This window comes from Tasmannia lanceolata, unplaced genomic scaffold, assembly GCF_043159265.1.
Source record: "Tasmannia lanceolata isolate RefF3 unplaced genomic scaffold, GAP_Taslan_0.1 ptg000006l, whole genome shotgun sequence".
In the NCBI taxonomy this organism is placed as follows: Eukaryota; Viridiplantae; Streptophyta; class Magnoliopsida; order Canellales; family Winteraceae; genus Tasmannia; species Tasmannia lanceolata.
Window position 1 is genome coordinate 48,382,382 of NW_027518683.1, and position 27,570 is coordinate 48,409,951.

The following is a 27,570-nucleotide window of genomic DNA, read 5'->3' on the forward strand; positions in this document are numbered from 1 at the left end:
AGTACCGTACACATAAGGTGATCAAAACCGTTCATTTGTCGAACCACAATGTAAATAGGTAGTGTCCAAAGGATCATTTCCCTAACCCTATGACCTATAGAGGTTTCCATTATGTGCAATCCCTCTATACTGGACCTATAAATCATCCAAAACGTTCATTTGTAATGCCCTAGCTTTCAAGTACCATGCCCTGAAAATCATCTCAATAGGGTGATCCTAACCCTCCATTTTTAAAACATTTACAGATCCGAGGATTAGGACCATCCTATGTAGATGGTTTTTGACGGCACAACTTATATTTAAGTTGGGACCCAATAAATGAATGGTTTGGATTGTTCCAGTTGCATGCAGAATCAAACACCACATAAAAACTCCTACATAGGCTACTAGCCTACTACTAAGCCCTTGTTCGTTTTGTATTTTGACTCTAAAACTGATTGGACTTGAATTGCATTTAATTTTTAAGGTAAAACGATACTACATAGGCTTAAACTTTAAATTATTTACAGCCATGAAACGGAAGTTGCTGAGAAAGAAAATTGTACCATGAAAATAAATTAAACCAACAGGCAGAGGAAGAAGACCCAAATGAGTGAGGTTCCAATGCTTTACCTCGAGGGCGCCCCCATTGAATCCACATCACATGACATCATAAACTGAGAAACTATATGATGGAAGGCCGTGTTCATAGGGTACATGTTCATAAGGCCTCTCATCATATGATTTCTCAAATAAACTATTTAGTAACATGTTCCAACCAAACTACAACTAATATCATGTTGCCTCTTTTTGTCTTTGATGAGATCCATCTTCCCTAGTCGATGCAATTGAATTGGGAAAATTAGAAAAGAGATGAAACAACTATTCTTGTAAGCATAATTATGTAAAAAATTATAAGAATGACTGATAATGGAAGAGACCAAAATTGAAAGAGAACAAAGAGGGGGAATTTGGAAACCCTAACCTAGCAAAAAATAAATTACAACAGGCTGACCTCCTATGGGTACCCAGCAAGGTTACCAGTTCTTTCCAGGTTTTCATACGTTGTAATACTTAGGGGGACTACTGGTCCCCCTTCCATGTATCCCTCATATGATCTTGATATATTTCTGTCATGTTTCAAAAAAATGGTTACCAGTTCTGAAGAAATAATTACCTTAAGACAAACAAATGAGGCACCCTTGCCACCTCAATTTTTCTGCTTCTTCCTCTTTCGCTTTTCTTGTTTCGCTTCAGTCTTACCCTCAAGGCGATGCGATTGCAATGAACGGATTTCCATTAGCTTTGTCTTGGCGTCTCGGAAAGGGGCATCAGATTTCAAAGACATCATTTGCTGCAAGATCAAAGCAGATCAGAAGAAAAGAAGTCTTTTTAAGGACTCGAAAATCTACCAAACAAGTACATTTGCCACACCAATTTACTAATTTACCTTGACATGATCCATGGCTGCAAGATTGAAGCCAAGGGTGTCTCTACATTCCTGACAACAAATAAAACCATTGGTTATCCCATCAACTGACTAGACAACTAAATGAAAATAATAATAAGGGAATGTCAAGGCAATTTCGCAAAAAGCCATTTCTCGGCTCACTTTTTTAGGGGAGAACAGCCACCTTAGATGAATTGAATGAATAAGACAACTACTAGGAAGGGCAAATGGCTTTTCAGTAAATTGCCTAGGAAGGGCAAATGAATTGATGATGATGATGAGGAGGAGGAGAATGATGACAATGACAACAATAGAATGCTGACAGTTTCATTACACCCCAAGTTGGTTTGGACAGATTGTTGGAATTGTAAAAGCCAATGATTAAAGCAAGGGGTGAGCATATCAGATTTATTATAAGAGCGATGCTAATCACTTTTGCCGCCCCTGGTTTGGCACATAATAGGAACAAAAGAGATCACCTATATTATAGTGTCTGTGGAAGTGGCCAACACATAATAATAATAATAGTATGATGAGAAGGGCAGAGTAGATCAGCTGCTTCAATGCTAGGAAGGAATGGAAATATATGGAACATAAACTGTGACACCCCTACTAAATTGTAGGACCGACCAACATCCAATCTATATTACATAGGAAAACTTTTAAACTCACTAATTGATACTGGACTGAAGATCAAAGAAAGTCCAAATATATACTAGGGAAGCAAGCTGAATTTCTTTAATAATCCGTTGAAAGTTGCCTACACATGACATATCTGATACATAGAAGCACCAGATATCAAGCTGCCCATCACTCATCATTGACAACACTTCAATTGAGATTTAGTCATTGCAAGCACCTAAACTTGTTTACAGAGACCGTCCTCAATTATTAGGACAAGGGCTAGGTATGCCATGTGTGGAATTTAATTGGAATCAAAATATAGGAAATCTGAATGCTGCAAATATTCATAATAATTACACGAATCTAAACAGAGGAGACCCACTTTCAGCACCTGATCAGCAGTCACTAAAGCAGCAGAATATAAAATCCAGAAACAAGAATGTAATGAAATAAATAAAATTAAACTCAAAGAATTGTGGGAAAATTCACCAAAGTTGCCCAATTGTGTTAGAAAAAAAAAAAAGAACTGCCTTAAAAAGTGTTATGCATGAAAAAAATGGGTTACCTTGACTCTTTCATAAAGTATGTCCTTGAGAAGGGTCAAGACAGGTCTGGCAGCAGGGGTAGAAATCAACTGGTTATGATGGGTCTGCAAGAGCACTGTGGTGATCCTACATACAAGCTCAACCTGCACCAGTTAGAATATGGCATAAGCAACTGGATGAACTCCAACAGCAAAAAATATACATCTAGTGCTTGGGCCAATCAATAAAACCAGCAGTCAATATGGCATCCTCTTCCTGCTAACATCTGAAGATTAGAAATGAGATAAATTTGCATTTCAAATAACCAATTGACCAGTGAAAATACTCAAATGACATCAGCACTTTCAGTATAAGAACCACCAAAATAATCATGTTATTCAACAAATGGTCAGTATAAGCATTTATACTGACAGCGTTGCTTGGGAGCAAAGCTAGACGGACCAGGTTACCAGTTAGCAATATGATTCGGTAATAGTTAAGATTTCTGAAGAACCATGCAAAACAGGTTTAAGTACTTGGTTCGTCAAACCCCGTGTTTTTTATTCTTTTTTGAACTAATCCCAGAATTTTCTGGGTGGATTGTCAGTTCTGACTTTAAATGGGTAAAACGTAGTAATTTTAAAACCAAAACATGCAAATTTTGTGTCTACTGTGATGCCCTACATGTCTAGTTTCTAATGGAGCAAACTTCACCCCGAAATTCATTGTAATAAGGGAGATACGATCAATTTGTGAGACCTGCTCGTCCAGAAGCATCATCAGAAAAAAGTAGTGTGTAAGGTCTGTTTAAAAGCCTTTATCTCAAGATTCAGCCATTGGATCAAGCTATGTTGTATTTTTATGTGTAAGATAACTGCACTAAATTTTAGGATGATCAGATAAGATAATGAGTGTTATGTTACATACCCAATGTTACTGGTTCTACAAACTAATTCGAATTTCAATGTTATAAATAATTTAGTTGCTTACTGAGCTGTCTAGCTCACCCATTCTTTTGCTTATAAAAAAGTGTAGATAACTGAGACCCTAGCTGGGGGTAGTTTGTAGAGAGGTGACTCGGAAGAAGAGAAGCAGAGTTTTGTACCTGTGTTTACAGGTATATTGCATATATTGTATTTAGTGTGGTGGCTTTTGATTTGAGTGGAAACTTGAAACACTGACGTTGTAATTAGTTTTTTTTTTTTTTTGAATGGTTGATTTTGTAATTAGTTAAGCAATGAATGTCAGTGGATTTGGAGGTTTATATAATATTAGTATTGTGGTTTATGTAGCAAACATGAGCCTACCTTTGGAAGATCTTTTGTCGTGTCCTTCACTACATCTTACCACGAGATCCTAGGTCCTGGAGTGTGGCTATCGTAATTTATGGTACTAAAGAGTGAATTTCTCAAGGGAGAGAGAGAGAGAGAGAGAGAGAGAGAGAGAGAGAGAGAGAGACCTCTTGAGAAAAGAGAGAGAGAGACCATCACTTGATATCTACCTCTTGAGAAAACTAACTCCCCTCCAAGTAAGCTAACAACCCAACCCCCACAACCCCACCACCCACCCACACGCACACTCCCTCAGGATTTAACAACTTTGAACATATAGCCTAAAATCGGAATATTTCTTCTAGTGAAAGCCACGCACTTCCTTTAAAATAAATCTTCTTTGAATGAAATTCACCCCTCACAAACAAGATAACTAATGGTGAAATACAAATAGAAATACAAACAGAAATATAAAAGAAGGAAGATCATATCCAAACTGCCTCATTTTTATAATGGCACTACTCTTTATTGGTTGGCGATTGGTAGCTTTTGGGGAATTTTAACAGCCTCTAAAGGACAAAGGACCATTAGAAAAGCTAATTAAAGAGAAAAGTGTCATTATCAAACCAAGGGAGTGTAACTCTCTAAAACACATCAAGGACAAAAAGGCTATACAGACACATACAAGTTTAAATATGTACAAACAAACACATATATAATTATGTGTTTTCTGTGTGGTCGGAATGCCCCTCCAGCATGTAAATCTTGTCTTTGCTTTTCTTTCAAATGAAAAATGTCATCTCCATCATTTACTTACAAAAGGGTGATGAAAGAGAAAAAAGAGAAGATAAGAGAGAGATGATAAATGTAGCTAACATCTCTTAAAGAAGAGAGAAGAGAAAGGAAGACAAAACCCCTTCGGCTTGCATACGAAATGTGAGAATGGGAGAAGCCAAATCAATTCCCACAATTTGTCTCTCTTTGTATTTATAATAACCACTTGATCCGGTTATAAGAATGCCTCTTTTGTAGAATACATTAGCTAAGGGGTATTAAGTTAAAATCCTACTTAATTATATACACTAGAGAGATGTTGTGCGTATACACTTGTCTACAATGACATTTCCACGTGATGTATTTATGCCCAATGATGGCATATGTAAGTCTTGCATGTTCCACACTTACCCTAAAATTGATGTAGTGGGCCATGATTCATCAATTTGCTAATCAAAAAATTATGCCTCGCGAGATGTCGAGATTCATTGCTTTCGTGAAGATGTTTGCAAGCTGATTTTGTTGAGGGAACATATGGTAATGTGATGTAATCTCGTACTCACCATCTTACAGTAGTTCATCGGATCATTCGATACTTTGGCAGATCTACAGATAGAAGTCTCTTCTTCCCATCATCCTCTTCTATGGAATTAACATATGCTGATGGCTGATGCTGCTTGAGAAGAATGTCTAAACACTCGTTACACTATTGGTTGGTGTATATTCTTGGGTGACTTTGATCTCCTAGAAGTGAAAAAAACCATGATATGGTTTCCAAATCCTCTACAGAGGCGGAATATCGATTAATGTCAGCAAGATCAAATGAAGTGGTCTAACTTAGTGCATTTCTCTCAGACATCGATATCTCTATTCTTCCTATTCCCCTCTATGAAAATAATAAAAGGATGATTCAGATTGCAACAAATCCATTCTTTCATGAGGTGGGCTGTTGGTATACGTCAACAAATGTCAACAAATTGACCTACCACCTGTACGGAATATACAATATTTGGTTTTGTCATTGTCATGTCAGATAAACAATACTGCCTACAAGATGATGATATGTGGTTGGGTCATCGAGAGGTACACCATTAGACTCTCGATACTTGACATTAAGCTCAAGATGTGTATCAACTACCTTGTCATCAGTCAGATCAGGGGGCTGGCAGATCTGGAGTCTGGAGTTTCAAATAGGTTAGGTGGGGTAGATATGGGGTTTCAAAGAGAAAAGGAAGTAGATGTAGGGGTGTGAATGCCATTTCAATAAAAATCTAGAGGTCTGAATGCCATTTCAATAAAAATCTAGGGGTGTGAATGGATTAGAGTCGTAGATCAATGGTTTCCAAATGTAGATCTAGAGTTGCAAAGGTGTAGATTTGGGTTTAAGAATGAATTAGAGGTCAGATTTGAATCCGAACAGTGAAAAAGAAAAAATAAAGGAGAAAGGTGAGAAGAGGTAGGAGACAATAAGCAATCTTGCTTTGACCTTTTACTAATGTCCAAAGTGCTTCACGTGTTGAATCTCCTTTTTGGCTCTAATATCATGACGAATCTACCCAAAATCTCTTAAAGAAGAGAGAAGAGAAAGGAAGAAGAAAAGCCTTAGGGCATGCATACTAAAATGAGGATGGCAAAAGCAAAAGTAATCCCACAATTTGTCTCCTTGTATTTATAATAATCAATCACTTGATCCAATTACAAGAAAGCACCTTTTCTACAGTACATTAGCTAAGGGGGGTGAAAGTAAAATCCTATTTAATTATACTTGATATGTGCCTATATAATTATTTACAAAGACAGTTCCATGTGGCATTTACACCCATTAATGGTGTATATAAGTTTTCTATGTTCCACAAGAGATTGGTAGATTGTGAAACTCGAAAATTTTGAAATCCTATTTCTAAAACCATAAATTTCAAAAGACTAGAATCGAAGTCACCTCAAAGCTGGCATAGTGGAAACTTGGATAAATTTCCGCCATTCCACACCTCAAACATGCGATTTCCTTGCTTAACAATAGCTATTTCCTCACACTCATGTTGACTTGTGTGTCCAACCTCCCAAATCTCCACACAAACATCACCTCAAGCACATGGCAACCAAAGATTGAAATTTCGGTTTCGGCCTCAGCCGAAAACAAAATTTCGGTGGAAATTTCAGTGGAAATTTCTGTGGCAATTTCAGTTTCGGTGGAAATTTCGGTGAAAATCTTATAATTTCGACCGAAATTCAGTTTTAAATTTCGGTCCAGGCCGAAATCGAAAATTTCAACCATTTCAGGTGAAATTTAAAACCATGATGGCAACCTTCCCAGAAGCTTGCTAGCTTCCGCACATTATACAGACACCAACACCTCGACGACCTTGGCTACATCGCAGACTCCTCGTCCAACTTTGATAAGGCTTCTGGAAATCAACAACTACTGCCTCACCGTCACAAGGATCAACAACACATTTGACCCACCAATAGATTGTACAAACAAAACCCTTCAAAAAAAAAAAAAGGTTGTACAAACAATGATTTGCAAAGTTTTCTTGGATAGGAAGGGAGAGAAAGACGGAGAGAGTTATAAGGTGGAGGTAGGAATGCCAGTTGCCAATCAGTTATTGAGAAGAACTGTCAAAAAATTGTAAAGGTCACGTTACGAATCGAAGAGATGTGGGAGTGTGGAGACTTCAAGGGTTGGGAGAGAGTAAAGTGAAGATTTTTCAGAAATCATAGCCCTGTTTTCTTCTAAAAAATGGCCGGCAGTCGGTCATCTAATGAAAATAATTTTTTTGTTATTTTCTTTGATTACCCCCTAAAATGTGTTGAGTGTGTGACGGAGAGAGTCATAAGGTGGAGGTAGGAATGCCAATTGCCAATCAGTTATTGAGAAGAACGATACGAAACAAAGAGATGTGGGAGTGTGGAAACTTCAAGGTTTGGGAGATAGGAAAGTGAAGATTTTTCAGAAATCATAGCCTTTTTTTCTTCGAAAAAATGGCCATTGGTCGGTCATCTAATGAAAATAAAATTTTCGTTATTTTCTTTGATTGCCCCTTAAAATGTGTGCGCATATCTATAGCCATTTTCAAAAAATATGCATATCTATAGCACATATATATCATTCAAAAAATAGCACATGTATATGCATATATATACATATGATATAGATACGTGTGTGTGTGTATGTGTGTGTGTGTGTATCGATAGCATATATACATGTGTGTGTACAAGGACTTGTAAAGCATCTAACAGCTAATAAGAAACGTTTCAAATGAAGAGATATAAATCAGCCGCCCATATTTTCATTGGGAAGTGATATATTCGCCCCCTTCTCTTCCCCAGCCATCCCGTTGTAGTGTATTTATGACTACTCTTTTCACATTACTCTACCATCCAAAGCCAAACACAATTTCATAACAGGGTGGCCTGGGGAAGAAAAGGGAGTGAATATATCATTTCCCCTTTTTCAAGAGTGCCCCTTTCATGTGTTAGTATAATGTGACTTTAAGGTGCCAAGATCACGAAGCACCTTACACATCTCGAAACAACAACCAACATTATCCAACAATCCCCCCCCCTCCTCGCGCCAACCACCACCACATCCCCGGTCCAAGCCCGAATCCATGAAGCCATTCCGATCATCATGGAGAAAAGGGAAGGAAAGGAAATGCTGTGATCAGTGATTTCCTTCTTTTTCTCCAGATAGTTACAGAGAAACAATCAAGGAATTCTCTGAGAGTCAGGGCAAGTTCGTGATCCCCTTTGCAATTGACAATTTAAATGTTGGGCACAAGGAATAGCTTGAAACAAGGCTATTTTTGGAGACAGAAGCCCCTCTAATAGGGTGGATCTGGGCATCCAAAAATCCATAGATCTTGCCACAAATTTTCACGGTTCCAGATATTGAGAAGAATTCTTTGTATAGTTCGTAGGTAGATCAGTAGACTCCAAGGAGAAGGGGAGGGGGGGCAACGGTGTGGCCCAGGGAAACACAACAATGGAGCATGCCCTTCAGAAGAGAGAAGAGAGGGGGGGGGGGGGGGGTCTCCGTCGAGTTGACTTAGTGAAGGGTGATGGTGTCGGCAACGCAGGACCCGTAATAAGAGGACAGATTGGTGTCTGAGTCTGGAGAGACTTTGGGTCATGGATCAACGATTGAAGAGAAGAGAATTAAGATTTGTTTGAAAAAGACGAAGAAGATTTGGGAAAGGGCATTTCTCTCAACTTTCTTTTCTTGAATAGAGTCTGTTTTATTCATTTTGAACAGAATTTCACCCAAGCGATTTAAAACCAAAAGGGAGAATTTGATGGAAAAAAAATATGCACACAAATTTACTTACCTTGTCAGGATTGAAAGCCCAATCCTTCAAGTAAGACATAAGCTTCAGGGCATCAGAGAATGGTAAAGACTGCAACGGGAATATTCATCCAGTTAGTAACAATTATACATTCAGATGTCAATAAGCAAGGCTAGAAGAAGTACCTATATCCCAAGTAACGAATCAGAGAGAGAGAGAGAGAGAACGAAGAAATATGTGCATACTTTGTTTTTTTGAACGGTAATTTGCATACTATATTATGTGTGTGTATTGGCACCATGCTTTTAAATTTCGGTTCCGGCATGTACTACGGACTTCACTGAAATTGAAATTTCAACCAAAATCACGAAATTTTGGCCGAAATCAGGTACACAAAAAAAAAAGCAATATTTTATTCAATACCAAATTTCGGCCGAAATTTCAGAAAAAATACAATATTATTAAAAAAATTGAATTTTACAAAATTTCGCTCGGAATTTCCGAAATTTCAGATGAAATTTAAAACCATAATTGGCACACCACTCTTTACTGGACACTTATCAGATTAGGTTTTAAACGCTACTACAATTTCTGAAGTGCTCTCAATAGCCAATTTGGAAAGTGTGGGGCACCATTATCAAAGCAAGGGAAGGCGGACATCATTTTTTTCTCCCTCTGTAATTTTCTTTGTGGACCATCTCGGTTCCATTTTAATATATTACCATTTCAAAAATATATATATATGTGGGAAGTACTAGCGTCCATCGCAAAGGGCATTTCGCGGCTGGTCTGTCGCATGTCAGACCATCCACCTCGAGCTCAAAAACTATTTTCTAATATATATAGAGGGCGTGGTTTCTGAGCTCAAATAGCTTATCTGAGCTAGAGCTATATATATATATATATATATATATATATATATATATATATATATATGTGTGTGTGTGTGTGTGTGTGTGTGTGTGTGTGTGAGGAAAAGGATTGTACACTCGAGCGTACCAAGCTTATGGTACGCTCGAGTGCCCAATCACATGCGTCCCACATTTTTTGTGGTGATCCAAAGCATTCATTTGCAAGGCCCTATCATAGATAGGGTGTGTACCAAAAATCAGCTCCATTGAATCATCCTAACCCCTCCAAAAGTGGAGGGCAAAAATGGGAAGATTTGTGGACAAACACTGTCTGTCCATTTTGACCTCCACAAATGGATGGGTTAGGATGATCCCATGGAGCTGATTTTTGGTACACATCCCATCTATGTAAGGGCCTTTCAAATGAATGCTTTGGATCATCCTAACAAAGTGGGCCCACATGTGATTGGGCACTCGAGCGTACCATAAGCTTGGTACACTCGAGCATACAATCCTTTTCCTCATATATATGAGAAAACTGTTGGTGACCTTAAGCGCACCATTTTTTTGGTGCGCTTAAGTTGTTATAACGCCTCCCATTGGTGCGCTTAAGCGGGACCCAAACATTTAAACGAATGGGAGGCGTTATAACAACTTAAGCGCACCAAAAAAATGGTGAGCTTAAGCGCACCAACAGCTCTCTCTCTCTCTCTCTCTCTCTCTCTCTCTCTGTATATATATATATACACACACACACACACAGAGAGAGATGAAACAGAATTGAAAATTTTCTTTCTAGATACGTGTATTTCCTTTCAAAAGCAGACAAAAACACCAAAATTTAAATACAAAAGAATCAAAATTTTGATAAGGTAAAATGTGACTCTAGGAAGTTACAGTTACAGATAAGTATGGCATTAATTGATTTTTAACGACGAAAAACTGTGATAGACGATTATGGCTTGAAAGAGGTGTGAGAAATTATGGCAATGATGCCGTAAAGAAGAAAAGAGGATGGAAGTGACTGTCCTCACAAAGATGAAAGCGGCCCATAGAAAACGCAATGGTAAACATTGGATTGGCTAGATGCATAGTGGCAGATGCAAATAAGAAACTTATTGAAAGCCTCGGATTAACAGCAATAAGTCATGATTGCTGCCTTTTCAGTGAAAGCACGCCTATTATTTTAAATGGAATTATAGTTTCAATTTTTCCTTGTACTGTTTTAATCAGCAAATGTTAACATACTTTGAGGACTAATTTAAATTTTGATTTATACTTAGAAAATTAAAAAGAAAATAGAATACTTCCCTAATTAACATCATTCAAAGAAAAAAAACAGATTTCCCAGGTTGATTTCCCAATTTGAAGAGTAAATTCAACTCGGCCACGGACACATTCTCATCCAAAACAGTGCTATTGAGGACTGAATTAAAAAAATAAAAAACAAAGTAAAAATCATTGAACTATATTTCATAGAATAAGAATAGCCTTTAGGAGCGTTTACCACTTCCAGTATAGAATGGAAGTGAAGGTGGGACTTTTTAGTACCATCAAGTTCACGGTATACCGTATACTTACATAATATCTGGTCAGGAATCAGGAAAAGGAAGGAAAAAGTATGCATACATACCAGTAGAGTCTGCTCCAGATCATTCGTGTGAACATTGGAAAGTGCACGGAGAACATAATCAGAAGGAGAAAGCCCAAGCATCATAACATTCGGCTGATAATCAGTTGCTTTTCCACTTCTTTTGTCCTCCTAGAGATTAAAAAATTTTAAATATTTAAACCTACTAGCAGTTCACATGTTAGAAGGATTGGTTAAAACCTAAAAGTAATATTTCAGTAAGTTCAATGGTGATGAAATATATGTATTTCTAATGGAAAATGATAGTGACAACCATAGGTTTTGTTCCTTTCCAGCTACATCTTTATTTGACACTTTCTTATTGGCTTGCGCAAATCACCATGAGTTGTTAGACCCAATGAAAAGAATCCTCAATATAAAGACCGGCGGAAAGGACCAAAACAAGTGGATGGCTAACTGGGAATATTATCTTCCCTTTCTATTTGTATTCCTAAGTTGCCTCACTATGTGATGGTAGTAATATACGTCATTCAGCTAGCGTATTGATTTTCCGACTAAAGTACGGTTCATATTCTCTAGAATGCACCATGTGAAATTAAAAAATAGCCCATTGAGGACTACAATGAGATGGGTCAAGTTTTATACAATTTTCCAACCAAAGGAGTAATAATCAAACATCATCAGGGGACAGTTACAATTGTTAAATGTCATTAATTACTAGAGAACAATATAAAAGCAAAGTTGTCGATACACTATGCCCAAAATAATGAAAAATTTGCATACCTTATGTTGACTAATGCGTTTTGATTCGGTCTCCGCTACATCCAAGGCATCAATTATTAGGTCAGTTGCAGTTAGGGTTTCTTGAGTCTTTTTCCCAGCCAAGCCAACTGCTCCCTCCTCTGGAAGTTCTTCTTTTGGAGTGTACCTACTTTCAAGAGAATCATCAAAGGCAGACTCAAACATCTCATCTAATCTTTTCTCTTTCTCTTCCTGCACACAGAAAAAGGTTCCTATTCTCCTGTTAATGCATCATAATATGATAAAATTTAAACTAAAGTATAGCTCTCCGTCTTACAATTCAACGTCATTTATTAATGCAACAAGCAATAAGTTCTCCGTACATCAGTAGAGGTATGTCACAAATATTGGCGAGAAATTTAATTTCTCACGAGAAAATCGTGACATTTTGATTAAACAATACAAATACATTTTATCACGAGAAATTCTATCGCGATAAATTGGAGGATTGACTTTAAAAAATATCTTAAACTCCTCATTCACTCAGAAATCTCTCAAACATCCTAAAACCTTCGACCTAACTCTAATTCCAAATTTTAAAAAGCGTATATATTTGATATTTTATATTAGTAAATTAATTTATTTTTACTGTTTTTCCCAATATAAACCCCAAAAAAAAAAAATTTAAAGTATCCCGAGATTTTCCCTTGTCGAGAAATTCCCGAGAACGTTATTTGTGACATATAGAGGAGGCACAAGTGATACCTCAATGAAAAAGGGTTCCTCAGTACGATCCCAACGACGGATAGAACGGTCATGAGATCCTGTGATAATAAAATCACCACGATTGCTAATTGAAAGGCACCAAATGTCGGCATGATGCCCTTGAAGAGTTAAGAGTAACTCAAACTTATCAGCATCCCAATACTTTACAAGGCGATCTTTCCCTACACTAAACATATAGTGTGTATTGCGCACGAATTGTACTGCCATAACACTGTCATGTAAATAAAAAATCAGATTGTAAGAATAGGTTCGGTTTCTCTCAATATTCAAACGAAACTCTTTTATAGAAAACATAGTAAAAGGACCTGTCAGCATGAGCAAATATAGATTTGTGACAGTCACCAAAATCTAAACCCCAAATCTTCAAATTTTTGTCTGCAGAACCGCTAACTATCAAATCTCCATCAGATGAAATATCCATACAAAGCACAGGCAGCTTGTGGCCATATAGGGAAAGGAAAAATTTCAGTGAGTCTGTAAAGAAGACCTGCAAAAGAGTTTATATAGAAACATCAATATAGAGCATCATGGGCAGCAACAGGTCAAATGCTATATATACATTTTGTGAGTGTGTGTCTGTATATTTGAATGTTATATATAGTTGCTTTTGGCATCAGTAGCATCAAGTCAAGCACAAAGCACCCAATAAGTGAGTATAGCTCAAGACTTGCATCACTCATCTCGTTGATGGTCAAGAATACAAAAACAGGAAAAAAAAAAAACAAGCATAAAATCATCAATAGGATCATCATAACAAACCCTATCCATTTGATCATGATAAACCATTAAACCTATTATCTGTAGACACGGACTCACATGTCGAGTGTCGACATAGATACGGGGTGTCCAACATGAGAATCCCCAAAAATCCTAAAGCGAAGACAGGCTAACATATAAAATTATTAAATACTAATCATAGTTTGCATAATTTGCAACAAGATAAATGCGATATTCATTTAACAAACTAATAAATCTTAGGATTAAGCAACTATAGTCTAAAACAAACATGAAATAATAAGACTCCAATCTGCAGCGAGAATGAGAACATTAGGGCACAATGATTATAATATTGGAAGAGGAGTTTGTTTAGGTTTTAGGTTTTAGAGTTGGAAGGTTAGAGAAAATATTAGCTAAAGAAGAGTTAATAATAAACACAGAGGTAAACACAATTTTCAATAATAAAACGATATTTCACACTGGAAACGGTACAAAAATGTGTTGACATGCCCACATTAAGTCTGACACTGCTAGCAATACATTTACAAATGTCGAAAGGAGTGTTGATACGTGTCAACATGCATGTATGCAATAAATTCAAAGTGTAGGCTAAATCAGTGATAATAATTCACGAAAAAATTTAGGAATAAAAAAATTGGATAATTAATTCAAAACTAGAACTTAAAATATATATATTCAATAATGAGAGCAGGAGCAGGATACGAATACAGTCAGGGCAATCCTTTAATAATAAGATGGACAAGCCAAAAAAGGATTACAAATAGCATGTGATGTTGATGGGTTACCTCAAAGTGAGTGCAACAGAAACACATCTTGGAACTTTCCCTTTTCAGTAGGTAAGCTGAGGTCGAACATATGGCTCAACTAGGTAAGCCTGCTGATCAGTTATCTAGAAGGATAAGTAATCCACTTCCATGCGGCACACCACTATTTGGTAACCATGGTTTCAAATTTCGGTTTGGGTAAAAATTTCGGCCTTGGCCGAAATCTGGCAAAAAGCTAAGAAATTTTGTTTCTTTGGGCCGAACTTTCGGTAATTTCAGCCGAAATTCGGTAAAATAATAAAAATTAATATTTTAATGAAATTTCAACCGAAATTTCCGAAATTTAATTTCGACCAAAATTTGGTCAATTTCGGTTTTGGTGCATTTCGGTTCGGTATTGACCGAAATCCAAAATTTCAGATTTTGGTCGAAATTTAAACCCATGTTGGTAACAATGTTTTCTGATTTTGGTCGAAATTTAAAACCATGCTGGTAACAATGTTTTGAAAAGGCGTTTGAGGCGTACACCTCAAAATGCGCCTTAGGGCAAGGCATAGCAAACTATGTCACAAATATCTCCGATATTTTCAAAATATAGCGTTTTTATCGCGAGATTTTGATAAAACGACAAAATCCCGAACTAATCCCGAGATTTTAAAAATATAGCGATATTTTCGTTTTTATCATAAAATATCCCGATAATATCGCAATATTATCCCGATATTTTTATTTTATATTTTTTTCTTAAATTTAATATTTTTAAATAATTTTATTTTTACCGTTTATTTCCCGATATAAACCCGAAAAAAATAATAAAAATTAATATATCCCGAGATTTTCCCTTGCCGAGAAATTCCCGAGAACGACATTTGTGACATAGATGGCAAAAAAGCCTCGTGGCATTCTAAAAAAAAAACGTAGTGCTATAAAGGCGTAAGCCTTAGGGCATAAGAGTGAAAAAAGTCGTGATACATTAGAAAAAGGAGACTACCGCTTTGTCCAAAGAGGATACATCAGAAAGATCTAAGGCACATGGCGATTTCAAGTCGACGGCAATCAAGAAGGAGATTGGGTGGCTGCAAATAACTAGAACCAAGTGGTTTAAGGAGCCAAGAACACAACATTCTTCCATGGTATTACCAATGACGGGAGGCATGAGGGTCGTATATGCAGCTTGGTGGTGGAGGGGGTCATATGTGAGGACCATAGAGTTCTCTTGGATTCAATTGTGAGATTTTACCATGAATGATACTCAATAGATGACAATTTCCAACCTAGGTCGGAGAGGGTGGTGTTCTCTATGAGCAGAGATATGGCCCCAAGGCCTAACGGTTTTTGTATGGCTTTCTTACAGTAGTGTTGGGGGTTCATTTGTGAGGATCTGATGGCTGTGCTATTGAAGTTCAATGCTGAGACCCTGTTGGATACAGATAGCATGGCGTGTTTCGACGCACTCATCCCAAGGAGGATGGGGTTGAGTCCCTTCGTGATTTCAGGCCAATTAGTTTGGCGAGGACTGTCTATAAGATCATTGGGAAAATGTAGGCCGTTCGCTTGAAGAAGGTGATGGAGGAGGCGATCTCCAAGATGCAGAGTGCTTTTATTGAGGGTTGTCCAATCCTTGATAGGGTCTTGGTTGCTCACAAGTGCCTTGATACATGTAATAGGAGTGGTATTCAATGTAAGTTAGATATGGAAAAAGGTATGACATGATTTGAGTAACAGCCTAGCAGGTGTTGGATTATATGTTGGGCAGGATGGGCTTTGGATCAAGATGGAAAGGATGGATAGAAGTGTGCCTTTCCTCGGATTGGTTCTCCATCTTGGTTAATGGCACTCCCAAAGGCTTTTTCAAGAGCTCTCATGGCCAATATCAAGGCAACCCACTCTCCCCTCTCCTATAATCCTATTAATGATTCTAGTGGGAGGTTCAGTAGGATTATCTACAGAGCAACCATGAGCGAGTTGTGTTTAAAAGATTTGGAGTGGGGAGGATGCAATCTGACATAACTCACATGTAGTATGCTGATGAAAAGCTAATCTTGTGCAATGCGGACGAGAACCAAATCTGTAACCTCAGAGCGGCCCTCAGATGCAATGACATAGTTTTGAGGCAATGGATTAACTTGTCCAAGTTCAATTGTGATGGATGTTCACCTAGAAGAGTCGGATATGGCTATGTTAGCCGTTGTTCTTAGGCATGGTATGGCTTCCCTTCCCTAGACCTATCTCGGGTTGCCTTTGTGTTGGGAGGGGGAGGGGGATTACCCTTATCAAATAAGATTTAGACAACTTGTCAATGTATTAAATATCCCTTTTCAGATGCCCGGTGATTATTAGTAAAGGGCTGGAGAGGAGAGGATACAAAGAGATTTCTTTGGAGTGATAGAGAGGAGAGAATGTACTTCCATGTTGAATGAGTGATTGTATTTAGACCAAATAAAGAGGGGGGGTTGGCCATCAGAATCCTAAGAAAGATTTATAGATCCTTGTTTGCTAAATGGTTGTGGTAGTTTGGGGAGGAGACAGAATATCCGGAGGGAGGTGGTTGTGGCCAAGGTATTGGGCGGGCGAAATAGGGCGGTTGGACTCCCATTGATATATCAAATTGCCCTGGATATGGGGCTTGGAGGGAGATTTCTAGCCTTCTAGCGGAGTTTGGGAAAGGTACCAGATTAATTGCCAGGGGAGTAGAGTCAGGCTTTGGAAGGGCATTTGGTGCGTGGATCCTCCTCTTCAAAACCTATCTCGGGTTGCATCAAAGAGCTTTCCGGGCGTTTCGATGGCTGATTCCCCCCCCCCCCCCAAAAAAAAAAAATGACAAAATATGAGTACGAATTTCACATGCATATATGAGAGAGAGAGAGAGAAGGGAGAGCTTCTGGCACCTTTGTTTGGTGGCCACCTTCTAGGTGTTATGGAAGGAAAGGAACAGAAGGGCGTTCTAAGGTGGGGTTCGATCGGCTAAGGTGATCCGTGCCTTGGCTTTAATTTATTGTTTAGGATGTTGCATCAAAGAGCTTTCCGGGCATTTCGATGGCTGATTTTAGTAGATCTTGAGAGAGAGCATCGTTCTCCATCGATAGGCGGTGAAACAACACCTCCCGAGGGAGATTTCTAGCCTTCTAGCGGAGTTTGGGAAAGGTACCAGATTAATTGCCAGGGGAGTAGAGTCAGGCTTTGGAAGGGCATTTGGTGCGTGGATCCTCCTCTTCAAAACCTATCTCGGGTTGCATCAAAGAGCTTTCCGGGCGTTTCGATGGCTGATTCCCCCCCCCCCCCCCCCCCAAAAAAAAAAAAAATGACAAAATATGAGTACGAATTTCACATGCATATATGAGAGAGAAGGGAGAGCTTCTGGCACCTTTGTTTGGTGGCCACCTTCTAGGTGTTATGGAAGGAAAGGAACAGAAGGGCGTTCTAAGGTGGGGTTCGATCGGCTAAGGTGATCCGTGCCTTGGCTTTAATTTATTGTTTAGGATGTTGCATCAAAGAGCTTTCCGGGCATTTCGATGGCTGATTTTAGTAGATCTTGAGAGAGAGCATCGTTCTCCATCGATAGGCGGTGAAACAACACCTCCCCCCCCCCCCCCCCCCCCCCAACCAAAAAAACCATGCCCACAGTAAAAAAATTATGACAAAATATGAGTACGACGAAAAAAAATAGAACCGAATAGTATAATAGCAAATGTACAAGAAATATGTAAGGTATTTCGACATAGAAAATTCCTCAAAACCCTCTATCCCTATCCGTCTCGAACAGAGATGACATATACTAAAGAAATAAAAAAAGGAGGAAAAAAGAGTCAAAAGCATGAAGATAAAGAAAGCAACTAACCTTGATAGTACAATCCAATAGAGCAACAGCAATATATTTAGCATCCAGACTAACAGTAACCACGAGAACGTCGTCACTCATTTTCAAAGTCCTGACATTTGTTACAGTTAACTGTTTAGAATCCTGCAAAGAAAAACCAATTAAACACAGCAAGTGGACTGGATAAGTCTCAAAATATGAACCTAATATTTACTGGTAAAACCAATAACGATGCAACATATCAGCAGCAATAGCCGTAAGAATTGCCATGACCTATGCAAGAAGTTAGAAAATATCTCGCAATATTTTGAAAATATCGGAGATATTTGTGACATAGGTGAAAAAATTTCTTCAACTCACCCATAAATGAACAGGGCAGCCACATTTCAGAGAATTGCATTATTATGCTCTAAAATAGTATCACAAAGAAAACATATAGCAATAGAAAGATTAGTCAGTGAAAGTACATACATGACCAGGTTTCTCCATAAGCTGATATTCCCAGAATTTGACATCATGATCAGCACTTCCAGTGACAAAACCGCCTCCATCCGGAATTGAAGCAATTGAGCGAACAGAGCCGCCATGGGCTTCTATTACTTCTGTACAACTACCACTCCCAACATCAATGATTTCTAATGTTCCATTTTTAGTTCCTACTAGTGCATATCGGTTTCCGGGAACAAAGGAGCCACACAAACCATATCCAGACTCAATGGTGCGAAGACAAGTACCAGTACTAGGATTCCAAATCTTTGTAGTATTGTGACTAGTTGACAGCAAAAGAGTATTGTCTGAGCTAAGTGTAACACTTCTAACATCAGAACGATGTCCTGGAAGTTCTATAGAGATGTTTTTAGTGGTTGTGCTACTTTGAACTGAATAAATCTCCAACATATTATTGTTCAGAGATAATGCTAACGTAGCGAGCACATCATTCTTTGGGGAAATGGGTGAGAAAGAGATGGAGCAAATTTTCTTGCTTGTCCTTAAAACTTGGAGAAACTTAAAAACATCGGTGACTAAAAGGGCAGGAGCATTAAGATTTGTATCTCCATTTTCAGTTGCCTCAATAGTCCCTTTCGACGAAATCTTTTCTCTCTTCCGCTGAATTCTCCTTTTGGCTTTACGCTTAGACTCCACATCATCCAAGACACGAAATATCTCTACCATCTTGCCTGCAACTTGACAAGCAAGAAGACTTCCAGACTTATCAAATCTCACATTCGCAACCCTATCCTTGCTTTGACGCTGTATTTCTCCAAATTGCTTTAAAACTTCCCACTTATTTTGGGAAGAATCACTAGTGCTCACAATATCAACTCCACTTGGACCAGGATACTGTTCATGTTGTAAGTCATGTTTTATCTTGTAAAATCGGAGCTCAGGGTCCGCTGATCCCGTCACCAAATATCTCTCCCCTTGGTCAACATCAATGGACCAAATTTCACTATGGTGGCCACTGATTATTTGCATGCAATGCTGGGTATCAAGATCCCATACTCTTACGAATTTGTCCTTTGAACAACTGACAAGTTTCTTTCCAGAATCTAGGAAAACAATGTCAGTTACCTGCATGACATAAGTAAGCCTAAGTTGTGAAATTATTATGAATCAAATACCATAACAAGACAGATACGGCTAACAAAGCGTTCATTAATTTCAAAACTTAAGTATAAAATTCCTTAACAGTCACCTGATCCCTGTGCCCACGGAGACGAAAAAGTCCTACTTCAGCCACCACATCCCATATGATGATATCGTTATCTTTGCTTCCTGAGCCCAGCATAGAGCCAACACTGTTGTAGCGCAGGGCAGTAGTAGCGCCTTTATGACCATTTAGTGTGGTCTCACATGTACCTTTATTACAATCCCAAATCCGTATACTTCCATCAGCATACCCACTAGCTATCTGGTTAAAAATTACGCAAAAATCATCATCTACTAAAAGAAATTTAGAAAGCAGAAATGGAAATCGAGCACCATTCACATTATTGACAAGAGCGATCCACTCCGAAATAACAGCATAGTTGTTTACAAGCGATATAGATTTAGCAATATTATGATTCCACTAGATATCAAAGCTAATAGCCCGACAAATGTTGCCATTGAGCACATCTGTTGGTTCTGACCAATGAATAACAGCAGGAATTAAATTAAAAAGAGGGAATGGAAATTTTGGCACGACGACATATGATGCACAGTACAGTGGAGATGGGAAACAGGCAATTATATTTCACAGTACAGTTCTTTCTAACAAACAACAGATAACCAATGGATTTGCTGAATCATATATGTAGCGAAAATGGTGGTAGAGATAACCAATTTTTAATCCTTGCTTTAAAAAATTAAGCAAAATTCTTGAACACGGTTCAAATAAGACTCAGCGCTCATAAGGAATCATTTTTTTATCAGTATACTTATTAAGGAATCATGCTAAATACAACAGCCAGAGGCTGAGAAAGGAGGAAACGAGACAAGAAAGGGGTAATACAAGAATACAATGCACGATGCAGTGCTATCTGTGGTAGAGTCATGCCAAATTTTTTACTGGTAAAAAGATTTTATTAAAGAAAAGGGTGAAGCCTCATGACCGAGGTGGTCAAGTACAGCAAAAAAAAAGGAAAAGAAAAAAAAAAGGAAAGTGATGAAGGGTATTCCGTCGGAATATGGTAATAAAGAACGGAAGTGACGGCTTTAAGAGATTTTGTGAATAGTAAAAGCAAAGGCTTTGAAAATATGTTACTCAAACAAGATCGCTGCACTAAAATCCTTTGTGTTTGTCAACTGGCTTGCACACGGCCTCCAATTAGATTTGTTATTGATCAACAGTCCAAATATTCGCTTTCCTTAGGAAGCAACGAGAGATTCACCCAATGAAACCACTAGTAGCAATGATTACTTCTAAGGCATTCAAGAAATGAAATGATTGTGGCTGTATCAAATTCTAAGGGCTGCTGAATTAGAAGTGCTTTCACATGCAATTTGTCAAACAACAAGCATGCAATGATAGTTCAAATAAGGAGGATTATCTGAATATTTGTGTTGAGTTGAAATGGAAATCTATAGACAGGTTCAATTGAAAATGGAACCATCTCATATTCAAAAGAATAAAATGTGTCACAGCTGCTTTGCTTGTAGATCGATTAACACTTAGACCAAACCACTGGTCTTGTCCTTGTGCTCAAGTAATGGAATCAAGTCTCTGGTTTGTCAGATCTACAGCCACTACAAGTTTTCTAAATTCAATGTGAGGAATCAAGAGATCAAAACCTAAAGTGAGAACGAAATGAAGCTCCAAGAATAAGGAAATGAGTTCTCAATTGCATAAGCTTCAGAAACAACTAAAAGCCCAAATCTACAGAATTTGGCCTTGAATCAGCAAATTCCACCACAGTTCTCCTCTAACTTCATATAATCTTTGAGATCAACATGTAAAAGAAGAATCAGCTTACCTGGAGATTAATAACAGGGCTTTTCCTTAGAATCCAGTGTCGTTCAAGAAAATCAATACATGATCAAAGCAGCTTCATATGTAGCGAGAAAATGAACACAAGCAACACTGTGATCTCATTAACGGATGAGTTTTCACAGATCTAATGCTCATCTAGAATACAATCAGAAAATTCCCTTTCGATCAAAAGAAAAGAGAGAATAGTTTAGAATCCAACTCAAAAACCTTGCTTCATTGGACGATTGTAGCTTGATGAAATCTTCTCAAGCTTGAAGAAGCTTCTCCCACAAGATCCCCTTTCGTCACATTCAAATGAAATTCACCAAAAACTAAGAACTAAAAAGTGAGCAGGACCGCTTTTTATAGCCTCCATTACATCCGATTTTTCAATGAAAAAAATGAAAACACAAAACACAAATTTACCCTCAAGTATTGTGCATAGGCACTTATTTCAACTCCCAATGACCGATTACCAAAGGTCAACGAGGGACCTCCAAGCAAGTTCTTTCTCAGCCCTTGGATCAGCCATAGGCTGGCCCACTTCCATGCATTAGAAGAGGGGATGCTAGACACACTTGCATCAGAAAGGCAGAGCAAAACTATCAAAGATCAAGCCAAAACATTTCAAAGCCGAAGAAAAGGTCAGAGGAGACGGTCAAGCAGAATAGTCGTCGCCCTAGAAACCCCAGCTCGCACTAGAGCATCTGCATCAGAGTTGGAGGATCACTATACATCTCTAAACTCTATGTAGTGACCCTCCAAGGTGTCCTAAATCTCCTCAATAGCATATGCTAGTCTCCATGGGTTTCTAACATCATCTCTCAACCATTAAATCACATTGAGGGAGTCGCCCTCAATAAAAAGTTGATCTATCTATAACTGATCTAGTAGTCTAATGCCGTGAAGAAGTGCTTGAATTTCCACCTCTATAGAATTTTTTACACCAATCATACCTAAGTAGGCCCAAATCAAACCTCTATTAGCAGTCTTCAACATCCCTCAATAGAAGTTGTAGAAAAAAAAAACTGCAACTACTTATAAGTTCAAGAAAATTATTTTACAGTTACTCAACATCATTGTCCAAATATGCCAGCAACCAGTTATAGGGCTTACCTAAGTATGTAAGCGTGAAGTCAGGTAATTCGAAAGTAACAACAGTAATTTTGCCATTCTTGGCAGGTTAGGTAAATTAAGCAAGATTTGCAACAACTGCATGTCATGTGAATATTCGACGAACAACTAGTAGATTGCATAAGCCTTAACACCATCGGGTACCGTAGCCGAATGTGTAACATAGGCAACAAAGTGCGACAACTATGGATTAGCAAACTTAAAGAAAAGAAGAAGAAAAATTCAAAAAATGCCAATGGGATCTATCAATTCAGTCGCCCTACTTGGGTTCCTGTTCTCTTTTGAAAACATATTCAAAATTAGAAATCAGGGTTAAATTCTTTGATAGCCTCATCATGAACAAAGGTTAAAGAATACCCTCTTATAAGTTTCACTTTGGATGCCTCCAAAATTTATTTGGATATACTCTTATACACAAATAGTTTTGAAGTTACATATAATTCTCTGCACATAACGGTTACAGTAGTTATAGAAATAATATAGTTAATGGCTTTAAAATGGACCGTAACGTCCCATTGGCAAATCAGACTAAATCAAACTAATTTTATTTCCAATTATGAACCAGTTTCTGTGGCATCCAAAGGTGCCCTAAATCTTGAAATCAACAGATTATTATCCAATGCGTCCGATTTGCAGATAAGACTAAATGAAACTACTCTTATTTGCAATCAAGAATCAATTTTGGTAGCATCCAAAGATGCCCTAAATCTTGAAATCAACAGATTATTATCCAATACGTCCCATTTATGAATAAGATTAAATCAAACTAATCTTATTTGCAATCAAAAACCAATATTTGTGGCATCCAAAGATGCCCTAAATCTTGAAATCAACATATTATTATCCAATACGTCCCATTTGCAAATAAGATTAAATCAAGCTACTCTTATTTGCAATTAAGAACCAACTTATGTGGCATCCTGATCCATACATGTTATGGTGTATATAATGTAGTTACAAAGTAGTTATTGTAGGACGTCATGTACGTGGGTAAATGGGTAACTTTGTGTTTGCATTTAAGGAGTTGTATTTTAATGAAAAATGTAGAGAATTTGCAACCAAACAGAAACTTATGTTTCAGGAGAGTTATGGTTCCTCTCGAATTGAACCTTTAGGAGGTACGGTCGCCTCGAATCAACCCTTCCCCTCTATTTTCTATCTTTTTCATTGTTTATTTGTGTTACGGCCAAGTAGGCATGTAACACACCCAAAGATGCCCTAAATCTTAAAATCAACAGATTATTATCCAAAATGTCCCATTTGCAAAGAAGATTAAATCAAACTAATCTCATTTGCAATCAAAAACCAATTTTTGCAGCATCCAAAGATGCCCTGAATCTTGAAATCAACAGATTATTATCCAACAAGTCCCATTTGCAAATAAGATTAAATCAAACAAATCTTATACGCAATAAAAAACCAATTTTTGCAGCATCCAAAGATGTCCTAAATCTTGAAATCAACAGATTATTATCCAATAAGTCCCATTTTGCGAATAAAGATCAAATCAAAGTATCAAACTAATCTTATTTGCAATCAAGAACCAATTTCTGTGGCACCCAAAGATGCTCTAAATCTTGAAATCAACAGATTATCATCCAATACGTCCCATTTGTGAATAAAATTAAATCAAACCAATCTTATTTGCAATAAAAAAAAGGGGACTGATAAATCGACTCCCTAATATTTTAAATCGACTCCCCATGTGTCTTTCTCTCTCCACTTTCTCTCTCTAACCCAGAGGAGAGAGAAAGACACATGGGGAGTCGATTTAAGATATTTGGGAGTCGATTTATCACTGCCCTAAAAAAAACCAATTTCTGTGGCATCCAAATATGCCCTAAATCTTTAAATCAACAGATTATTATCCAGTACGTCCCATTTGCGAATAAGAATAAATCAAACTAATCTTATTTGCAATCAAAAACCAATTTTTTTGGCATCCAAAGATGCCCTAAATCATCAAGAAATCAACATATCATTACCCAATCAAGAAAGAAAAATCAATGAAGGAACAAGGTATGAGAAATTACCGAGGAGGAGGAAGACGGCGAGGAGGCGATGGAGGTGACAGCGAGGGAAGGACCGGGAGACGCGGGAGAAGGGGAAAGGGTTTTGGAACAGACACCCTGCCGGACATTCCAGACGCCGATGGTCTCGAGGGCCGGTGCCAGAAGGTGTTTTCCGGTGATATCGTAGCATATGTTGGACTCCACTGAAGCCACCACCCCAAAAACTGCACCTGGTTCGTATCTCAGATAAGCCTTCACCATCTTCACCTACTACTTTTGCTCTTTTATGCCCTAGTTTTTCTGAAAACTACTGTGTTCTGCCCCCTCTGGTTGGGTATTTTTTGGCTTTGGTTTAGTTTTCTCTGTTCTTGTTTTCTTCTTGCATGCCATCCACTAAGTAGAGAAATGAAACGAGAGAGGGTTCCAAAAAGCTTCTCAGCAAAAACCCTAGTATCTTAGTAAGGGGTTAAGCAAAAACCCTAGCCGCTGTCTAAAATGAAATGAGAGAGAGGGATCCAAACCTTGGAATTAGAAATTCCAGAAAACAAATGTATATGAACAAAATTTAAACCAAAGAAATTCCAGAAAAAACAAAGTCAGGAAAAAAAAAATCTTAGCCTCTGTTTGGATTGCAAGAAAAACATTTCTGATGAAAAAAAATTCAATAACAGTTTTTTTTTTTTTTTTTTTTTTTACAAATTAGAAGGAAATGATATGATTATTATTAATTTAGAAGGATATTATCATAAATTGAAGCTCCCTCTAAGTAATCATGGAACAAGGTTGGTCCTTATGCCCTCTTCGGTCGAGTTTTTCAAAACTGTACCCTACCTGGGAAATTATCTTGGGCTAAGTTTTTTTATGAGAAAATCTGAGATTTATAAACCCAACCCGATTTGATATCAGATCAGGTTGGGTCAGGTCGGGTCAGGTCGGGTCCGGTTTTTAATGTTTAGCTCAAGATAGTGACTAAGTTCAAAGATGGTAGGAAAGCGAATCTTCACACTAAAATTTAAACTCTAAATTTAGCTCGACGAGTGCATGGATTTAAGACGAAAACAACATATTTTTACATAACAAACATGGGCCATGTCTCGTGGCCAGGATTTTTTCCCACTATAAATTACTGTCTCCAAGTGATGAGAGAAGGGCAGGGCGGGTGGGAGAACAAGAGACTTCGAGGGTAAGGAGAAGTGACTAAAAATATCACAAAAAAAGATCAATCAAATTTTGAGTGGAGATTTTTGCTTCCTAGGTTTCCAGGGTTTGCTTTTCTTGCCATCTCCTCCCCCGTCCCTCTCGTATCTATCGCTCTCCCACAGTTTCTTACCATTGGGTAAGCTAAAATTCCAAGAAACAAAATTCATGGTAGCTAAACCTTTTGAGTGGAGATTTTTGCTTCCTAGGTTTCCAGGCTTTGCTTTTCTTGCCATCTCTTCCCCCATCCCTCTCGTATCTATCCCTCTCCCACAGTCTCTTACCATTGGGTAAGCTAAAATTCCAAGAAACAAAACTCATGATGGCCAAACGTGACCTTAAGCCATGTCCGGTAGCTAGGATTTTTTTCACGATAAATTCGTGTCTCCAAGCAAGGTTTTAAATTTCCACCGAAATCCAAAACTTCAGGTTTCGGTGGATACCGAAATTGAAATTGGGGAAACTCGAAATGTTACTTTATTTCGACCTGAAATTTCAGGGAAATTTCAAAATTTTGTTTTCCTAAAATTTCGATCTAAAATTTTAGGGAAATATGTTAAAATATTCATTATTTAATATTTCCCTGAAATTTCGGGCGAAATTAACAAATTTTTGGTAATTTCGGCCAAAATTTCAGGGAAGATAAAATATTGCTTTTTTAGATTTCGTCAGATTTCAAAATTTCAAAAATTCAGTTTCGGTGAGGATCGAAACCGAAATTTAAAACCTTGTCTCCCAAGTGGTGAGAAAGTAGTAGGGCGGGGGGAGAAAGAGAGAGATTTGAGAGGCAAATGAGGGTGAGAAATGCGTAAGAATTAGGAAATAGACGATCATATTTTGAGTAAATTATTTTGTTTTTTGGCTTCTATGCCCCCTTCCCTCGCTCAAAAACCATAGCAGCCGAACATGCCCTTAATTTAACAAACATGATTAATGAAGACAATTATATCAAATATACTAGAAAGTAATTTAGGCCATTGGTACTCGCACTACCATGTTTAAATAATTGCACTAAGCCATCTTGTCTTTTCTATTTTAAACTGGTAGTATTTTAATACTAAAAATGAAAGGACATTTGCTTTTGCAAAAGATTCTTTTTGCTTTTGAAATTTCCACCCAAATTTCAAATTTTTAAAAGATTCTCTTCTTTTGTATTTTCCCACCAAAACTTTCGAATTTTTGAAGGAGGCTCTCTTACCTCTCAAAAGTTTAGTCTAAGATGGGAAAGTGAGAAAAATTCTCCCATCCATATAAGATGGAGTGTTGAGACAAAGGCTTGGGCCTTTCAAGGACATTCAATTTGTTTGCCTTGGAGCTTTTACAAAGAACACACAAGAACAAAATGTAAATTAAAAACACACACGCGGACACACGCGCTGTGCTGTGCGTGTGGGTTGGGTTGGGGTTTGGGTTTTCCCTAAACAAGATTAACCTTTTTAATCACCAAGAGTTGTGTTTATTCTAAACTCAATCATGTATTTTCTTTTTTAAACCCAAAGGTCATGTTTCTTTGTTTTAACTTAATCCGACCGTTAAAACCCCTTCCACATAACGTATTAAAAAAATGGCTAGTTTTTAAA

General features: G+C 37.8%; 1 protein-coding gene across 2 annotated transcripts; it reads right to left on the reverse strand.

Moving 5' to 3' along the window:
* Positions 1–849: 849 nt before the first annotated feature.
* On the reverse strand, positions 850–25,309 carry LOC143880428 (transducin family protein / WD-40 repeat family protein). Of its 2 annotated transcripts, XM_077383430.1 has the most exons (12): positions 24,815–25,309; positions 19,893–20,108; positions 18,668–19,768; positions 18,218–18,340; positions 13,183–13,364; positions 12,857–13,088; positions 12,134–12,343; positions 11,393–11,521; positions 8,951–9,019; positions 2,619–2,741; positions 1,430–1,480; positions 850–1,333 (listed from the first exon to the last, which is right to left on the reverse strand). In XM_077383430.1, exons 1-12 carry the CDS (start codon positions 25,052–25,054, stop codon positions 1,190–1,192), a joined length of 2,820 nt encoding a protein of 939 aa, XP_077239545.1. In that variant the 5' UTR covers positions 25,055–25,309; the 3' UTR covers positions 850–1,189. The 2 variants fall into 2 exon arrangements, with proteins under 2 accessions (XP_077239545.1, XP_077239546.1); XM_077383431.1 differs by lacking the exon at positions 8,951–9,019.
* Positions 25,310–27,570: the final 2,261 nt, after the last annotated feature.

Excerpts from the sequence above, each read along its gene's own strand:
- LOC143880428 (XM_077383430.1), bottom strand. The coding sequence starts at position 25,054 with ATGGTGAAGGCTTATCTGAGATACGAACCAGGTGCAGTTTTTGGGGTG. Across the intron at positions 11,522-12,133 it reads AACGCATTAGTCAACATAAG|GAGGACAAAAGAAGTGGAAA; the intron begins GTATGCAAATTT and ends TTTAATCTCTAG. Across the intron at positions 2,742-8,950 it reads GGGCTTTCAATCCTGACAAG|GTTGAGCTTGTATGTAGGAT; the intron begins GTAAGTAAATTT and ends TAACTGGTGCAG.